Source organism: Oreochromis niloticus, linkage group LG2, assembly GCF_001858045.2.
Source record: "Oreochromis niloticus isolate F11D_XX linkage group LG2, O_niloticus_UMD_NMBU, whole genome shotgun sequence".
In the NCBI taxonomy this organism is placed as follows: Eukaryota; Metazoa; Chordata; class Actinopteri; order Cichliformes; family Cichlidae; genus Oreochromis; species Oreochromis niloticus.
Window position 1 is genome coordinate 24460584 of NC_031966.2, and position 16564 is coordinate 24477147.

The window sequence follows — 16564 nt, forward strand, 5'->3', positions numbered from 1 at the left end:
CTGCAAAATCTGCATTTATTTGTGTTTTTGGACACCTGGTGAACATATGCCCAATATCTAATGTTCTCTAAAGGGAAACAGCTGGCTCTTTAGGTGCTCTAATGTGTTCATAAGCTAGCTGCTAAATCAGTTTGCCATTTCAGTGTAATTAAGTGAAGTTTGTTTTTTGTTTTGTGCACTTTATGTTCAATATATGTATTTTGTTATGCCTGAAATGAACAAATAAATGAAATGAATGAATGAAATGAAGTTGTGGCCTGGGAAATCCAAATGCATAAAAAGCTTTGCGGAGCTGAGATGAAGATTTGCCGTACAATTCTTGCTTTATGCTTTTAATCTTTTAAAAGAATTTCATCACATACTTCTTCTGTAGACACATTCAGCTGCAACACTCTATCGGTTTTCTCTTTTTTTTCACTGATGTGGTGAAAAAAAAAGGTTGATTTGATGATAGAATCGTATCTGGTCTGCTTGGCACTCCACCAAAGCACAGCGTAGGAGGATTTTGACTATTGATGTTGCAGGGGAGCAAGCAGGAGTGATAATTTTGGCACTGAGGTCAGGTTGCTCCATTCCCTTGAAGTGGCGGTGGGGGTGGAGATTGGTGGTGAGAACCCAAAGGATTAAAAAGCTTCCAGATGACAGAGCCGTTGGGACCCAGCCTGGCAGATGGGAGTGAAGAGGCACGGCTGTAGCTAATTGAACTTGAGATGTCAATTATAAGATGTGTCGCTTGATACTTGTGCTTATGAAGCCTAATCTAAGATGCCATCAATGCATGGAAGGTTCTCAATCAGGATAGCTGCATGATTACGCTGGTCTGGCAGTTGGTCGACCACTTCAGCCCAGACTAAAATATCGGTTGGACTGGCTGCTGTAATGGACTTTCCCTGAGTGATACCAGAAGGTCAAAGATTTGACTTTTGCATCTCAATGGTTCACCATTCACTGTTCTTTGATGGTGACCCCCAGGAATGTGTACCAAAGCAACAGAATACTTTGCTTTTTTGAACAGTACGTGCAAAGGAAAACATTTCCATTTAGCTCAGTTGTCACTGTGGAAACTGTGGACCTGGTAAGCAGCTGACTGAAATGCACACAGACTTTGCATGACTGAAGCTTTTCTCTTTGAACTGAAGAATTTTGTAAAATATTTTATTGTGTTTGAAACGGTGCAACAGACAGGGCAGAAAAGGACTGTTATGATCTCATTTATGGAATTATTTCCTGTATGCACAGTCATTTTTTTTCTTGTGTAGCCTTTCAGTACATTTTGTTTGTCATAGTAAACAAGTTTCATGTGGCTTGATTGCAGAGCATTTTTGATTAAAAATCCCAGAGATTACTTTATTACCCACATCTCACACAAACAGGCTGACAGAAATCAGTTACTATTTTTCTTAACTTGCATTGCCATCACCTTTGTCCATCTTAACTCCTATCTGCCTTTTCTCATCACTACTCCTTTTTCTTATTCTCTACTGCGTTCACTCGGCCCTCCAGGCGTCTCAGTCGATCCTCCACAACAAAAGACTTTTCAGAGCTCGAAGTGAGCAGCGTCAACAAGACGCATACCAGCACTAAGCCAGCCAGTCGAACTGCTGTGGTGTCTGCAGACGCTTGCTTATCAGTCACTATCAGTCCAAAAAACCAGAGTCCCAAGACAGTTTTGATAATCCAGAAGACCTGCTTTATCACACCAATCAGCAGACGCAGAACGATGGACAGCAACCAGTAGCCAATGAGGGCCACCAGACCCCACTGAGCGACGGCCGTCACACCCTCTGGAGTGAAGCGGGGCAGTTTCAGTGCAGCTGTGGAGGGAGGAAATCCAGCTTAGCCGTGTTGTTAAAAAGAATAAAGCTTGAAAATACTTTCTGTTACACAGGAAGCAACAAGAGCAAACACTTACACTTAAAAAGGAGTGGCTTACAAATTGCCCGGAGGGAGAGGCAAGTCTGCATATTTTCACTCGCATTTTTTATTGCGATGGATTCAATTTTACGTGAGCACACACACACACACACAAACAGACACACACACATAGGGGCTCATCCTGCTACCCACCATCAAATCCAGTGACTCTGAGGATCTCTGTGACGTAAACAGCGATGACATTCAGGCCGCTGGCAGCTCCTTCGGCCAGGAATCGGATCACCATCTCGAAAAACTGCAGTGGTGTGCAAGGAGGGTGGAGACATGCTTTACATTTGTTATTACACAACGCCACAATGAAGTAACATGGCATTCTGGCCAGACTGAAAACCATGCAGAGAGACGACAGAAGACAATGTGCAGGCAGTGTGACTCATAATGCTGACAGGAGCAACTGATACAAACTCACTGATCGCATTCGGCTGGGAATTTTAATAGCCCGTATGAGCGGCATCTTAAGATAGAAGATGTGCCGACTTGGACAAACAGCTGTGTGTACTGGTGACAGCTGGACAGCACCCCTCTCTATTCCTGTGCACCCTCAGCTTACCACCCCCCGACTCACAAAACGACACACACACAGACACAGAGTAAACAGACACAGTACTGCCTTGTCCAGCAAGGTCAAGGGGAGCCCAGCGAGTTGCACGCATATCTAATCTGCACCTGTTGCACTACACACGGCCACAAACTTAAGAACTTCATGTCAGTGTCTGTGTAACTCATAAACAGGTGTAATCACTTTCTATTGGTTTTGATTTTGAAAACTTTTTTAAGTCTTTCATAACTGTAAAATCGGCCTTATTTACTTATTACACTGTTATACCAAAGATTTTGCTCTTTTACACTGAATTTACTGGGAAATATCAGCACAGTGTCCAGATCTTTTGTTTAGCTTAAATCTGAAGTTGCTGAAACAGGCTTTATTTTCAGTTTGATTGCATGTGGGAAGTTAACTCAAACAGATTCAGACACACTAGGTGATTCATGGTAAACCACTAATGCACAATGAGGTTTCCACACACTCACAAAAGCTCACAAGTAAAGTGAGCCCTTACATGCAAATATCACTGTACTGAAACACACAGCTTCTCTACTCTCAGCACTATATGGTGTGACATGACATGACACGACATGGGGCTAAACTGAACCAAGTGAGAGGGCTCTGTTTAATTCACCATGTCAGGGCAGCACGATGGAAACACCCAGGAATGTTGCTTACCATGGCCATTGTACTGACGTTCTCCTGGCCAAGCAATGACTCAAGAAACAACACTGCACTCTGAGGGAAAAGGAAGCCACCAGTAGTAGAAGGAGCAGGGAGGTAGAGATGAGTGTGTGCAAGAGTGCGGAGGGGTGAGGAGAAGACAGAAAAATGAGGGCAGAGAAGATGATGGGGGATCAGGAAGGGAGATTATCAAGTTGAAGAGCACATGGAGAGGATTGCGTGTGTAGAGGGTGAAGTGATGGGTGGAGAAAGGTTAAAGAGAAAGGTTGGAGCTTTCAAAATTAGTAATCAGGAACAGTTAAGCACTGAGCGAGAATACTGAGAGAATAGTGAAGTTAGACCACCGCATTTTAACAATTCAAATCCACTTCCTGGTGCAAGGAGAAAAAGAGTGTTATCCCGCGGTGCACCTCCCCTCGTTACCTCAGCAGCTGATCGTATCACGCTGGTTCCCACTAACGACTCCGCGTACCGGTGGATCTCCTGGCAGGTTCCCGTGAAAACGGTACGCAGGGTAACCACCGATGGGCTGTCCACCTTGGCCTGCTCAGCCCGAGCTTCGGCTCCAGCCCAGGCCACCGTCAAGCCGAGAGCCAGCACACAGATAGTAAGCAAAACCCGAGCCATGGCACATCCACTGCGCTCTCAGCTCTCAGCCCAGACGCACAGAGTCACTGAAAGGAGGTTTGAGAACAATGAGGGGAAAATGTGCCAAGTGAACGCGCACAGGTTCACGCTGCAGCTGAGAGCAGGTTGAGCAGCTCGTGTTCAGTGACTCAGACTGAAAATCAAAGACTTAAAAATGGCTTCTGTTGGGAGCATTCGCTGACTGCACACCGCGTTTTAAATCAACATGTAGCACAACAGGCAGAGGAACAGGCAGCAAAAGGCGCACGCTTTTAAAAATAACAATACGAGATTCAAGTGTAAAATTTGAAATTCAGATAAAACACTGGTTTAAAAAATCCAGGTTGATATTATTACTATTAGTGTTTAATTATAAACTCTGGCAGCACTGCAAAAAATATCCAATCCTGGAACTCTGCGCTCCCCAAGGACGCTCCAGCTATATTTGGTAAGAAACCGTTAAAGGCTTAGATCCAGCAGCGATAGAGATATGAGATCATCAGTCAAAACGTAACGGAAAGTTACAGTTAAAAACAACAACAAAAAAAAAAACTCCGGCAGTGTATGAATCCAAAAGTGGTTTGTTTCCTGAGCAGATCTGCAAGAAAACGACCGAAACTCTGCGAGTGTGAGCTGGCCACGAGTCTCCTAAAGCCTCTTATTTCAGCTCTGAGCTCCACAGCGATCAAGTTTGGTGCTCCTTTGTCTCTGAACTTGCATCAAAATGCACTTCTGTGATGGATTATGTTGCATAACATTTAAAGAGAGAGCGAGAGAGAAAAATCCCTTCTTGCCACCGTTCCCGTTCGGCACTCCCTTCCTTCCAGCGTTTCTAACGACCGTTTCCAGCGTGGAAACACGTCTGGGGCTTCGGGGAGGAGGAGCAGAGGGAGGAAAGCGCTCTGGTGAGCAGGGATAAACAGAGATTTGCACACTGGGACTTGTGGTTTAATGCTGCAGGGTCAAATGTTAAGACTTTTCACATGGTTTTTATAATAATAAACCCCCCCCCAAAAAACCAAAAAAAACCCGAAGCAGCAGAACAGTTTTCATGTCATTTTAATAACTAGCAGAAAAGCAATTATACAGCACGAAGTCAGCTTGTTTCAGGGCAGCACTGAGCAAAAACAGGCAGATAAAAAAAAGAAAAGAAACAATGGCATTTACAGTGTACATACACAGCACTGCTGTTTCTCTGAAAACTGGTTTAATGGGCTGCTTTCAAATGAGTGGACACAAGCTTCTGTCTGCACCAGCATTTAAAAAAAAAAAGTTAATTAGTGGACAATGGATGAGAGAAGCTTCAGTTATTGCTAAAATAAAACAACAACAACAACAACAACAACAACAAAAAACTTCAGAGCATCACCGCGGCCCACACAGAGCTGAAATCATCGACTGACTCCTCACCAACAGTCTCTCGCACATCAGAGTGTAAGGGAAGTACATAATTGGAGGAGGGGGCACGTGAGTGCCGTGCTGAGTCTTTTCCCCAGGCAGTGTCTCTACTCCAGCTCATCTTGCTGACCTGCTTCCTCACGAGTTTAGCTGCGTGGCTTTTAGCCGATGTAGATGCGATGGAAGTCGTTGGCCCCGAAGGCTGCGTTGCATTTGGGGCACTTCCTCTGGCGTGTGTCGTAGCGCGTTTTAACGCATTCGAAGCAGAATACGTGGAAGCACTTTGTCAGCACAGCATCCTTCACCCGGGAGTTGCAGCACGGACATGTAAGACGTGCCTGTAGAGAGAGAGCGCGCGTGAGAGAGAGAGAGAGGGAGAGAGAGAGAGGGAGGGAGAGAGAGAGAGAGAGAAGGAACGGTTTGAACAATACACTGAAAAGACATTTTTGTTCTCGACTGAATGGTTCCTAATGAGCGGACATGAATATCTAGGGCAGGAGTGAAGCCCTCAAACCAGACTTAACACTCAACCACTCTCTTAGAAGAACAGAAATCCTGTAAAGCAGGTCTGTATCACCAAAGACTCAAGTCATAATTATATGTACTGCCTCTGTGGATAAATCTGGAAAAATGTGATCACAGGCCTATAGGAAACTGAAATTTGAGCAAGTCTGTTTTCTGACAGATCCACTGAATTCCAGTTGTTTTATTCCGTCCGCATGCAAGAAACATCTCCTGGATGCACTGGCACGCATCTTCAGTGATGTATCCTCGGGTCATCAGGTGTTTCGGGTCTCGCAACATCATACACCCTCGCCCAGGCTCTGACATTCCGGTAGCTACCCACGGATCAGCCCTCTTAATCCACAGCCACCTTGTGGGTTTCTCTGCCGCTTCGCTCACAGCCTGGATGGCCCTCTTCTTGGCTGCCCCAGCCACCCCCAGCCAACCCAGGACTGTGCAGTGATCGTCCAGCAAAGCCCCTACAATCCACTTCTATGGGCTAATAGAAAGTCTTCCAGCCCCTTCCCCTGCACTCCTGAACTAGTTCCTGGTACTTTGAGACCATAAACACTCTGATCACATTCCCCAAAACACACGCAGCTATAACACCTGTCAGTGTATTTGTTTATGGATTTTGCCAGAAGGCTCGCAGCCATGAGACATTACTTAGGTGTAACAGGATCTGCTTGTATTTTTTCCCACAATTGGTGACACTGTAGTTTGACCTCAGATGTTTTTCAGTGCTAGCATTAGAATGATAAAGTTATCGGATGGTCATCAGATTTAAAGCTGGACTGTTTCAGAGTTAGAGGAGAAACACTACCACAAGGTTACCCTCATTTTGCCTTTATAGTAAATAGGAAGTTATAGCTAGCAACCTGTAAGCTTAGATTAGCACAAAGACTGAATACATGGGGAACAGAAAGCACAGGAGTTTATGTTGCTGTGCTTTATCTTGGTTGAGACTGGTAACTTCCCAGAGTGTCTAAAAGACATAACCTCCTGCAAATGTTGAAATTTCTACACTAAAGATGCAATACACACATCACTGAGCTTTGTGTTCTGGCAGACTCATCGGATCACCTTCGTCGAGAGCCAGGCTAGTCTGCCTCAAGACTTTATGCTAAGCTGAGGGTCTGGCTGCAGGCCCCAACTCCTAATTTAGCAGCAATAATTCATCTCCTTTAAAACTATCCAAGACACCAAATAAATGTTTTTTTCCAAAATGTCTAAATATTCTTGTGAGACTTTGTGTCTTCCCGCATTGTATAGTGTATACCGTAGTTTTCGGGTCATAAGCCGCTACTTTTTTCCCACACTGTGAACACTGCGGCTTATACTGATGTGAGGCTAATGCATATTTTTTTTCATGCGGCCAAAAACATTTTGCCTGGTAACAGTAGACCAATCAAAATGATAAGTAGTATATATACGGTATATATTTTTATCAGTTGTTAAGAGACGTTGTAATGTTGTTTGTGCACTGATCCGTAAAAAAAACATAAGCAACGTAATTTGTGTGTTACCGATTGGTACGTATACTTAAAAGTAGCCGTGTTACAGGCGCTGTTCGAGGAAAAAAAGCATTTGCAATATGTATTTTTGTATATTACCATAACGTTTATGTTACCATGTTTATGTTACCTTACGGATTAAATTAAATGTTGAAAATCCTCACATGTAATATTTCTGTGTAAATATCTCATATTACAAGTGGAACGCATACGGCTTAACATCCAGCGCGGCCTGTACAAGTACAAAATTGATTTTCTTTCTACAATTAGAGCATGCGGCTTTTAATCAGGTGCACTCTGTAGTCCGGGATTTACAGTATATATAGTGTATTTTGTTGACTTTGTGACAGCTGATGTTTTTTAAAGTTTAAAATGAACAAACACTCTAAACTCAGTGCCAGTACCTAAACCCACCTTATAATCATTTATTTCTTCATTTAGAATATCGTCTCCATTGCTGATTTTCTCGGCTGGCTTCTTGGCCTTCTCAATCTTTCTCCTCAGTTTGGAAATGTCCTCCTGAAAAAAAAAAAAAAAAAAAGGGGGAGATGTAACAGCTGTAAGTGAAAGGAGACACTCCCTATATTTTGGGCTCATCTAACAACAGACTTTATGACTATAATAGTGTTATAGCCCTTTTGTACTGACTCGACTCGACTTTTCAGGGGTTTCCATTAGGTCATTTTTAGTATCTGCTCTGCTGGGTTCCAAGCAATCTAAGGCGATCCAAAAACGTGACATCAACAGACTGCATGCTGCCGATTGGCCAGTCAGTGGCATCACTTAAAGAGTCATGAGAGTAACTCTTTCAAAAAAATCAAAATCGCCATTTTGAAACCCAGCAATGAGGCAAATGGCTCCACACAAACCAACACTGGGTTCAAACCACCGGGTGCAGACGTTTACCGTCGATTTAGCAGCAGGTATACCCTCGCTTCGACGTCCTTCACTGTTGTGCTGCTTTTTGTTGCAGCCGTGTTGCTATAACAACTCCAAGCACCTTAAGGTGCTACTCAATCGCAATGGAAAACGATCAAAACCGAGTCAAGTCCCATAGAGGAGAGTAAGTACTCGTGGAAAAGAGACTATAAGTGACATTAACAGTCACGTGACAAGTTTTCACCGTTTCATTGGAGGGGAAACAAAATGGAAATATTGGAATTATAGAGGAAACAAATCCAATTAGGGATTAGAAAATATGTTGTGTATTTTGAGAAAAAGTCATCTCGAAAGTCTTATGACAGAAAATTAAATTGTTTTAAATCCAATTTACATTTATGGTACAATCTGATACAGGATAGCTGTGGAGAATCAACACGTAGGGCTGTTTTCAGCAGTATAGTTTAAATTGCTTTAAAGTCTGTAATCCCAGTGCATATGATTATGTGATGGCATTTCAAACTGCCGTGTTTACTAAAACTTGGTGATTTGCGTACCTGTGCCCGTCGGGCATTGAAGGACTCCTTTTCCCTGGAGATGCTGTTCTCAACGACCTCCTCTCTGACCAGGTTGAGCCTCTGCTGAACCTGCTCCAGCTGAGTTCGCACCTCCTCCGAAAGCAAAGCCGAGTCCTGAGCCTGAAGGAGGACGAGAGCAGTCAGTGGGGAGATTCTAACCCTGTACACTCCACTGTGCACACACAGTACAGCATGTGAAAGTGATTTTAGTCATTTACTTTAACTATGTACATCTAAATAGCATTAAAGCTTAAATTCCTTAATAGCAGCTCATTTTGTAGCTCTGTTTCTGCCCTCTTAGGGAAATTTGATTTGCAGCATAATCACAGGGCATTTTATCACATTATTTGAGCTTTACATATGATCAAGCACAATGTAAAGGCACTTTCTAGCGAGCTGAACCGGCTCTCCGGTGAAAGATGTATTGTTAGAGGCCTGCAGCTGCTCTCTTAAAAAAAATAAAAATCAATAGACAAGCTCAAGCATTGGTGTGGTGTGTTCTCCTCCTCCCCGTTACGTAGGAGGGCAACTCCTACATCAGGATCATCTGAGTGTTTTGATGTCAGCAGTGCCTCCACTCTCCAGGACACTGAGCAGATAAACCACATAAAGTCTATAAGGTGCTGATTGCCGATCCATTTAAACACTGTGGAAAGACTGTTGTTTGTTAAAAGTTGTTTTTCCGTAAGGCTCAGGGATTTTTTGGCACACCTTGAGAAGGTACCAAGGTAACATAACAATCTCAAAAACTGACTGCTCAACTCAATAGGCTGGGCCTCCGATGGACTTCTGTTTCCTTCGAGGTCAGGTCACACGAAACAGAAGGCATCACAGTGAGTAGCCATTCGGAGTGGTTGCCATCCCAGGGCAAGCAGGTTTTCTCCTGCCCTTCACCTTGGCTTTAATCCCCTTCATGCTGAACAATGTGTTACCTTGCGTTTATTCATGTCCAGGGCTTGTGTTCGAAGTGCCAACTCCCTCTCAGCAGTGTTGATGGTGCCCTGCAGGAGGCGCTCCTTCTCCTCAAGTTTCCTCACCACCTGCAGCTGGGCATCGACCTGTAAGGTACAGCGCAAACAACGATTTCAATAAATCCCGTTTATTTAAAAAAAAAAAAGAAGAAGAACAAAGCAGGAAACTGTTCAGCAGAAATTGTTTTTACCATGTGTGTTACAAACCACTATGATGCACAGTGCATTAAAAGAAAGTAATTAACTATATTTAATTTGTAATTAGCAATTAATCTATGCATGATGAACCAGCGTGGGGGTGGGGGGGTGCACATGGGTGCTGCAGTCGCCTTGTGCTTCACCTGAGTTTTTAAAGTAAGTAGCTGGTCGGCGAGCTCCTCCTTCTCCTCTTTCAGCAGCTTGTGGATCTGGTTGGACTTGATTCGCTCGCTCATCAGCTTGAAGTTGGCGTCGTCTTTTTCTCTGAGCTGCTGCATCAGGCGGATGTTCTGTTCCTGCATGTCCTCAAAAGCCTGGCCCGTCACGTCCATCTCGCTCAGCAGAGCGTCTTCCTCCTACAGGAGGAGGCGAGAGTGTTGGAAGAAAAGAACCAGGCAGAGGTGTTTAAGAGTAAAAACTAAATTATGAGATCACGCACCTGTTTAGCTATGGACAGCTTCTTGTTGAGGATGTCGATCTGCTCCTCCACAGAACGGATCTTCCTCAAAGCCTCTTCATCAGCCATTTTCTTGCCCTCCCTCCTCTCCCTCTCCTCCAGCTCCCTCAGCCTCTGCCGCAGCTCCTCTGCCTGAAACCAGGACATTTATACGGGAAGCCCAAAGCACATTACTATCTGCTTCCATCCATCCATGTAAAAAAATACATAAAAATCATGCCAGAAACGTCTTAGTGGACCAAACAGATTCACTTCCGCTACTTTGTCGATCATGTTAACTAAACGCCTGCATTGTGCAGCGCTTATCACCTCAGACTTGGTCTTCTTCTCTGCAGCCATGAGCTGGACCTTGTCCCTCTGCTCCTTGGGTGCTGAGCGGTACATGTCCAACAGCAGCTTCATCTCCCGCTGGGACTCCTGGGCTTTCCTGCACAACCACAGTTTTGTTAAAGATTCTCACTATCACCTAAACGAACACACAACACACAGTCAAAGGAGTTTCTCAAACTATGCTAGCTTCATATACAACAAAAAGACCGTTCACCCACGTTTTCTATGTCAACATTCTTTGTTTACCTGCTGTATAATGAAGAGCTTATTATTTAGTCAGTGCTACTGCTGTTGATTCAGAGAATCATATGACGTTTGCAGCCTGAAGCTGACCCGCAGAACAAAGATCCACAACAATAATGAAAGTAAACATGTCATATGTCTCTTTATAATGTATATTTTTAGTTTATGTGTGTGCAAAAAAAAAAAAAAAAAAAAAAAAAAAAGCAGAAAAATCCTGCATGGATGAATAATCTCTGACACAACTTAAAATAAATCAATACAAATCACTAATGTATCTTACTTGAGTTCTGTGCGGACGATCTTCAGCTGCTCCATCTCCTTCCTCTTTGACCCTCCAACCATAGAGAGACGCTCCCCGGCCAACTCCTCTGCCTGGCTGCTGCTCCCTGGTTTCTCCTTCTCTTCCTTTATCATGCTGCTGCTACTGCTGCTGCTGCTCCCGCTGCTCCGTGTTGGCCTCTCCCTCTCCTTTTCCCTCTCTTTCTCCCTCTCTCTCTCTTTTTCCTCCTTCTTTATAATGTCCTTTTCTTTCTTTTCTTCCTTCTCTTTCTTCTCCTCCTTCTCCTCTTCCTTTATAGTTGCCTCGAGGTCTATACCAGACTCTGTTTTCACTGAGGCACCTGTAGAAAGACGATGCGACAAAGCCATGGAGGAATTGTAAACTGGGACAGGCTAATTAGTGAAAAAATAAAAAGCTATCTAAAATAAAGCTACATAAAATGATATAATCTCTTAGAATTAGTTAGCTAAGCTGGTAGTTACCTGTGCTGCTGGGTGTGGAGGAGCCGTTGTCAGGCTCCGTCTTGACCACAGGTTCCCCAGAAACAGCTGGTGTTGATGGAGAAGTTGTTTCCTCCTTCACATCCATCTCTGTGCTGGACTGAGATTGGAGGGTGGCGTTGCCCTTTGAAGCGCGAACCTATGAGGGTAACAGATTGTGCCATCATGTTCTGCTTCACTTCACCCAAAAGATATGACTGTGAAAGCATGCCATCACTGTTTAATTTCTCTTCCTGCCTCCATCTCACTTACCTGGTTGAGCTCAGCTTGAGCTTCTCTAAGTCTCAACTTGTATTTCACCACCTCTCCCTTCATCTGTTGGTTGTGAGTTTGCAACGTGCTGATCAGGTGTCGCATCTCCCTATTAATGGGACCTGAATGAAGTAAGAGGAAGTCAAGGGTGAAGATTTGCCAATTGGGTTTTGGTACAAATACAAATAATGCATCGCATTCACTTTTAATGTCACAACTTCCATCAGTTACCTGCTTGCTCATTGGCAGCAAGAGTCTGCTCAAATTCGATGCGCAGCATCTCATACTCCTTCCTGACCTGCGCCAGTGTGTCCTCCAACTGAAACACCTCTGTGCGCACCTTCCTCTGCAGAGTCACCTCATCATTCTGCACACAGAGAAGATGTGAGTAAGACAAGGTGTGACGAAAACAAACAACACACAAAAACAAACCCCCCAAACACACAACCCACCTCCATGTGCTCCAGCTGTCGTAGCCGTGCCGTCCTCGTGGTGTTGAGTCGAGCGCGTGTCTCGTCTAACTGAGCCTTGAGGATCAGAGACTCGTTGTAGAGCACAGAAAACTGTGACTGCAGACAGCGATACTCTGCAGTTTCTTTCACCAAGCTTTCAGCTCGGTTCAGCAGCTCCGTCTGAGCAAAACAGAGGTAATGAGAAAAGTCAACAAACCAGAGAAAAAAAAATAAGCTGCTGAAAAATTTCCATCACATTTTTGATGTTCATCAGAAAGATTCTGGTGTAAAAACTGACTATACCTCCTCGCATTTCTGTTACACTCATGTGAATCCACTCATTTTAATTAGCTTCCAGTAAAAAGCATTTTTACACAATGGTAAATTAGTACTTTAGTTGCTTGGTTTCATAAAAGTGGACCTTAAAAGTGCTCATAAATCACAAGCGACTAAAACAATGCTGCGTTCAGTGCGAGTACCTTCATGCTGCCGTTCTCCTGCTGAACATTTTGCAGGTCTTGCTCGAGCTTCTGCAGCTCAATGAGACGATTTTCTGCCAGCTCTCTGTTCTCCTCCAGCTCACTGTTCATCTCCTCAAACTGTGTCAATGAAAAATACAAAAATGCTTTTGCATTTTCACACTATAGTTTTTCTTTCCGTCCAAAAACCTGCGCTTTAACTTTAAAAGGAAATCGTACCTTTCTCTTGTTAATCGTGATGGTCCCACATACACTGCTGGCCTCTCCACAAACTTTATAGCCTTTGCTGTTTACCTGGGGTACACAGGAAGTGTTAGAACATACAAATAATGTCCTGACATTTCCCTGCTTCTAATCAGCCTGCACTATCCTCACCCTCTCCAGTATCTCGCTCAAGTGTGCGTTCAGTCTGTTTTCCCGCCGGCGGATCTTCTCCATGTCCCACTGCAGCTCCTCGATCAAAGCCTGCACCTCGCTGACGCGCTGGTCGGCCTTGTTGGCTGCCCGTGCCAGAAGCCGGGACTGAGTGACACAGAAAACCCCCCAAAGAATTAACTACTTTAAAAAAAAAAAATCAAGTCTGTATGACCAAGAAGCTTATATTATCTTCAAAACAACAGTGTTAGTAGTGTAAAAGCTAGTTGGATCTGAGGATTAACCAATGACCAATTCAAGACGCAGTTCATACCTCGCTCGTCATGTGTGTGTACTTCTGTTTGAGGTCCTCCGTCAGCTGTTGAAGCCGCTCATTTTCACTGGTCAGGAGAGTGTTCAGTTTGGATGCTACCACCCACAGACTGCCCTCTGGAATGAAAAGCAACAGCATCACATTTAAAGAAAACCTGATGCACGAACATTTAATCTCATTTGTCTCACTGAAAAACTCTCTTCACAGAAAACGTCAAAACATTGACTCTCACCAGCTCCAGAGTCCAACTCAGCCTTGAGCTGAGCCACGGTGTTCTTCAGAGATTCATAGATCTCCAGCACACGGGTAGCCTGCTTCTGGCTAGACTCCACCCTCTCCTGAAGCTCTGCCTCCATCTCCTCACTGCTGCTGCTAGCCAGCGTGGCCAGGAAGGAGTTGTTTGTCTCTCCTTGATGGCCTGGATGACAGCCACATAACAGATTCCGTTTTTGGTTTTTTTAACATCACTGCTTTCAAAGTGATGATTCGTTGGTAAGTTCTGTTCTCACCTCGGTCCTTGGCTCTCTCCTGGTTGGAGTCGCCATCGGGTTCTGGAGTTTCTGGCTTCAGGCTCCGCCCCTCACCCGTTGGAGATTTCTCAGGCTCACTGCTTGCTTGGTCGTAACGCCTGATGATCAGCCGAATGTTTTCATCAAACTGAAAGAGACCAAACGGCATAAAATTTGGATTTTTACATCTTCATACAGAAGATATTTGTTAATGATCATTTTTTGACAGAGGGGTCACCTGGTTCCAGTATCTGTTCAGGATCAGAAGACTGGCATCATCTGTTGCTTGCCGGGTCTCCAATCTCTCAATTCGCTCTCGAAGTTCATCCTCAATCACCTGCACGCAACAAGATAAGAGAGTTTTAGATTAACAAGACAAGAAACAAGTGCAGCTTCTATAGTCTTAAAATAACACCGGGTAATGAATTTACCTGTCTTTGATCGAGAGATTCTCCCAACTTTCGGTTCTTAGTCTGGAGAGCTTTGATGTCTTGTTCTTCCTGAAAAAGATTTGATTGAAACATGACTGCACAAAGAAGAAAACTTAGCCACAATACGTGAAGGCGGCTGCTAATAGATATATTAGGGGTAGAGTGGATAATAGACGGGGACTCACAGAGTTGGACACCCCTCCCAGTTTGATGACAGTCTCCACCGCGGTGCTCCCTCCGGCCGCGGCGCTGACTCCGGCACCTCCGTCCTCTCCTTCACGCTCCCTGCGCTTCTCTGGCGGCGCACCGGAGGACGAAGGGCCGCTGGGGTCAGCAGGACGCTTTTGCCCCGACATCCTCGGACTCCTGAAACAAATACAGGGATAAAGAATATTCTCATTCTAACCGAAGGAAACTGTGTGTCCCTCAAATGAAAGTAACTGGGTAAACGACAAAGCCAGCTAGATTAAATGACATCAGGTAACTGTCTCGGTGTTTATTCTGATACTATATCGCCCAAAGAGATGGGAGGAGGAAAAAAACAAACCCAAATGACCTCGTAACATTTCAAATCACCAACAGTCTGATTAAATGAGTGACTGTAAGGTTAGGAGAACGTTAGCCATTTGCTAACGCCAGCTTTAAATGCCGATTAACTTCATTTTGATCCCGTACTTTGATGCAACTACTCTGTAATACTGTCAATAACAGCTACAGCTAACAGAAACCTTACCGCTTTTAACGTTAAGACTTTTAAGCTATTAACTGAATCTGTCTGTGGATGTTGATGTTGCGGCTCCCTGGCTCTCGGAAACGGAAGTTTCCACAGTCATGATGGATTAACGCTAACTTGGCAGTGCGCCCCCTGCTGCCACGGAGGGGACAAACTCACCAAAGGGCCGCGTCCGGCTTCTTCTTCTTTCTCTTCTTTGTGCTTATTGGCGGATGACAAACAAGGAAATGGTGCATTACCGCCACCAATTGGTATGGAGTGTGAACCGAAACGTCACTTAAGGATTAGATCCTATCATGCAAATGCGTTTGACTAAGACAATTAAAAATCGCCTGATAACTTTCAGTTCTTGAGTAAATCAATGAAATCCAATTTTATAAAACCATCGTCCTTTCTTTTCTTTCTCCCATTATTTTTGCCATCTCTCTGTCATTTTCTGTTTTAATAGATTTCTTATTTCTTTTTTACTAAAGCTGATAATTAATTCCACTAATCTTTTTCCAGTGGCCTCATTTTCAGCATTATCTGTCATTTCATTTCCCTTGACATCATATGCTGATATCCATAAAAAGTTCATCATTAGTCCCATCATCCTTACTCTGTACAGTGTTTGTTGGATTTCTATTGGGATGTCTGATCTAATTTCTGAATGGATGGATACTCATGATGAACTGGAATCTGAACAAATTACTGATCATGGTCTTGTGTCTTCAACCCACTGGACAGCTTCCAAACATCCTGTAATGATGTTTAACACTTTCTTGCATTTGTCTATAATGTTCTGAATATATATGGCCCATGTGACCCTCTCATCAAACCAAACTCCAAGAAATGAGAATAGTTTCACTCTTTCTAGTTCTTGCTTATCTAACTTTAGCTTAATGTCCTTAACAATTCTTTTTATTGTAAAAAACATTGTCTTGGTCTCATCCACTGAAAATTTAAATCCCAGCTTATCTCACCGTTCACTGTTCTTTCTAGTAATAAACTCTTAATTCCTTTCTCTCTTCCACTGTCTCACCCTACACCTAGCAACCTCTTCTGTCACACCAAGCATCTGCATGTCCTCCTTCACTACATCCATTAATCCTCTCTGTAGTCTTCCCTCTTATCATTCTGCCTGGCAACTCCATATTTAGCATCTTTTGTCCAATAAGTCACTATCCCCTGTCTGCACAATGCCAAACTGCACAATCTTGGCTGTCCCTCTCTCCCTCTGATAGACTTGTTTCTAATGTTGGTCGTCCTGGTGTCTCCCAAAGGGAATTTTAACATCTTCAGCTTGGCCTCCTTTATTTTTGTTAGTGCCATCAACTTGAAACTATACAGCACAGCAGGCCTCATCTTGTAATATACAATCTCTCTCTAGGGATAGTGG

At 43.9% G+C, this 16564-nt stretch overlaps 2 protein-coding genes across 3 annotated transcripts; both read right to left on the reverse strand.

Annotated features, from left to right (window-relative positions):
* Positions 1-1138: 1138 nt before the first annotated feature.
* On the reverse strand, positions 1139-4669 carry LOC100697868 (transmembrane protein 109). Of its 2 annotated transcripts, XM_005467692.4 has the most exons (4): positions 3587-4669; positions 3158-3217; positions 2068-2170; positions 1139-1814 (listed from the first exon to the last, which is right to left on the reverse strand). In XM_005467692.4, the coding sequence occupies exons 1-4, from the start codon at positions 3788-3790 to the stop codon at positions 1459-1461; spliced, it is 723 nt and encodes a 240-aa protein (XP_005467749.1). In that variant the 5' UTR covers positions 3791-4669; the 3' UTR covers positions 1139-1458. The 2 variants fall into 2 exon arrangements, with proteins under 2 accessions (XP_005467749.1, XP_003444679.1); XM_003444631.5 differs by lacking the exon at positions 3158-3217 and having other exon boundaries at positions 3587-4666.
* A 162-nt stretch (positions 4670-4831) lies between these two features.
* On the reverse strand, positions 4832-15348 carry rnf20 (ring finger protein 20, E3 ubiquitin protein ligase). Its single transcript, XM_005467693.4, has 22 exons — positions 15187-15348; positions 14639-14819; positions 14454-14522; positions 14261-14359; positions 14023-14170; positions 13746-13931; positions 13514-13629; positions 13201-13347; positions 13045-13119; positions 12826-12945; positions 12347-12526; positions 12126-12261; positions 11895-12016; positions 11625-11781; positions 11143-11482; positions 10599-10716; positions 10272-10421; positions 9976-10188; positions 9596-9721; positions 8643-8783; positions 7621-7725; positions 4832-5526 (listed from the first exon to the last, which is right to left on the reverse strand). The coding sequence occupies exons 2-22, from the start codon at positions 14807-14809 to the stop codon at positions 5350-5352; spliced, it is 3096 nt and encodes a 1031-aa protein (XP_005467750.1). The 5' UTR covers positions 14810-14819; positions 15187-15348; the 3' UTR covers positions 4832-5349.
* Between the last annotated feature and the right edge of the window lie 1216 nt (positions 15349-16564).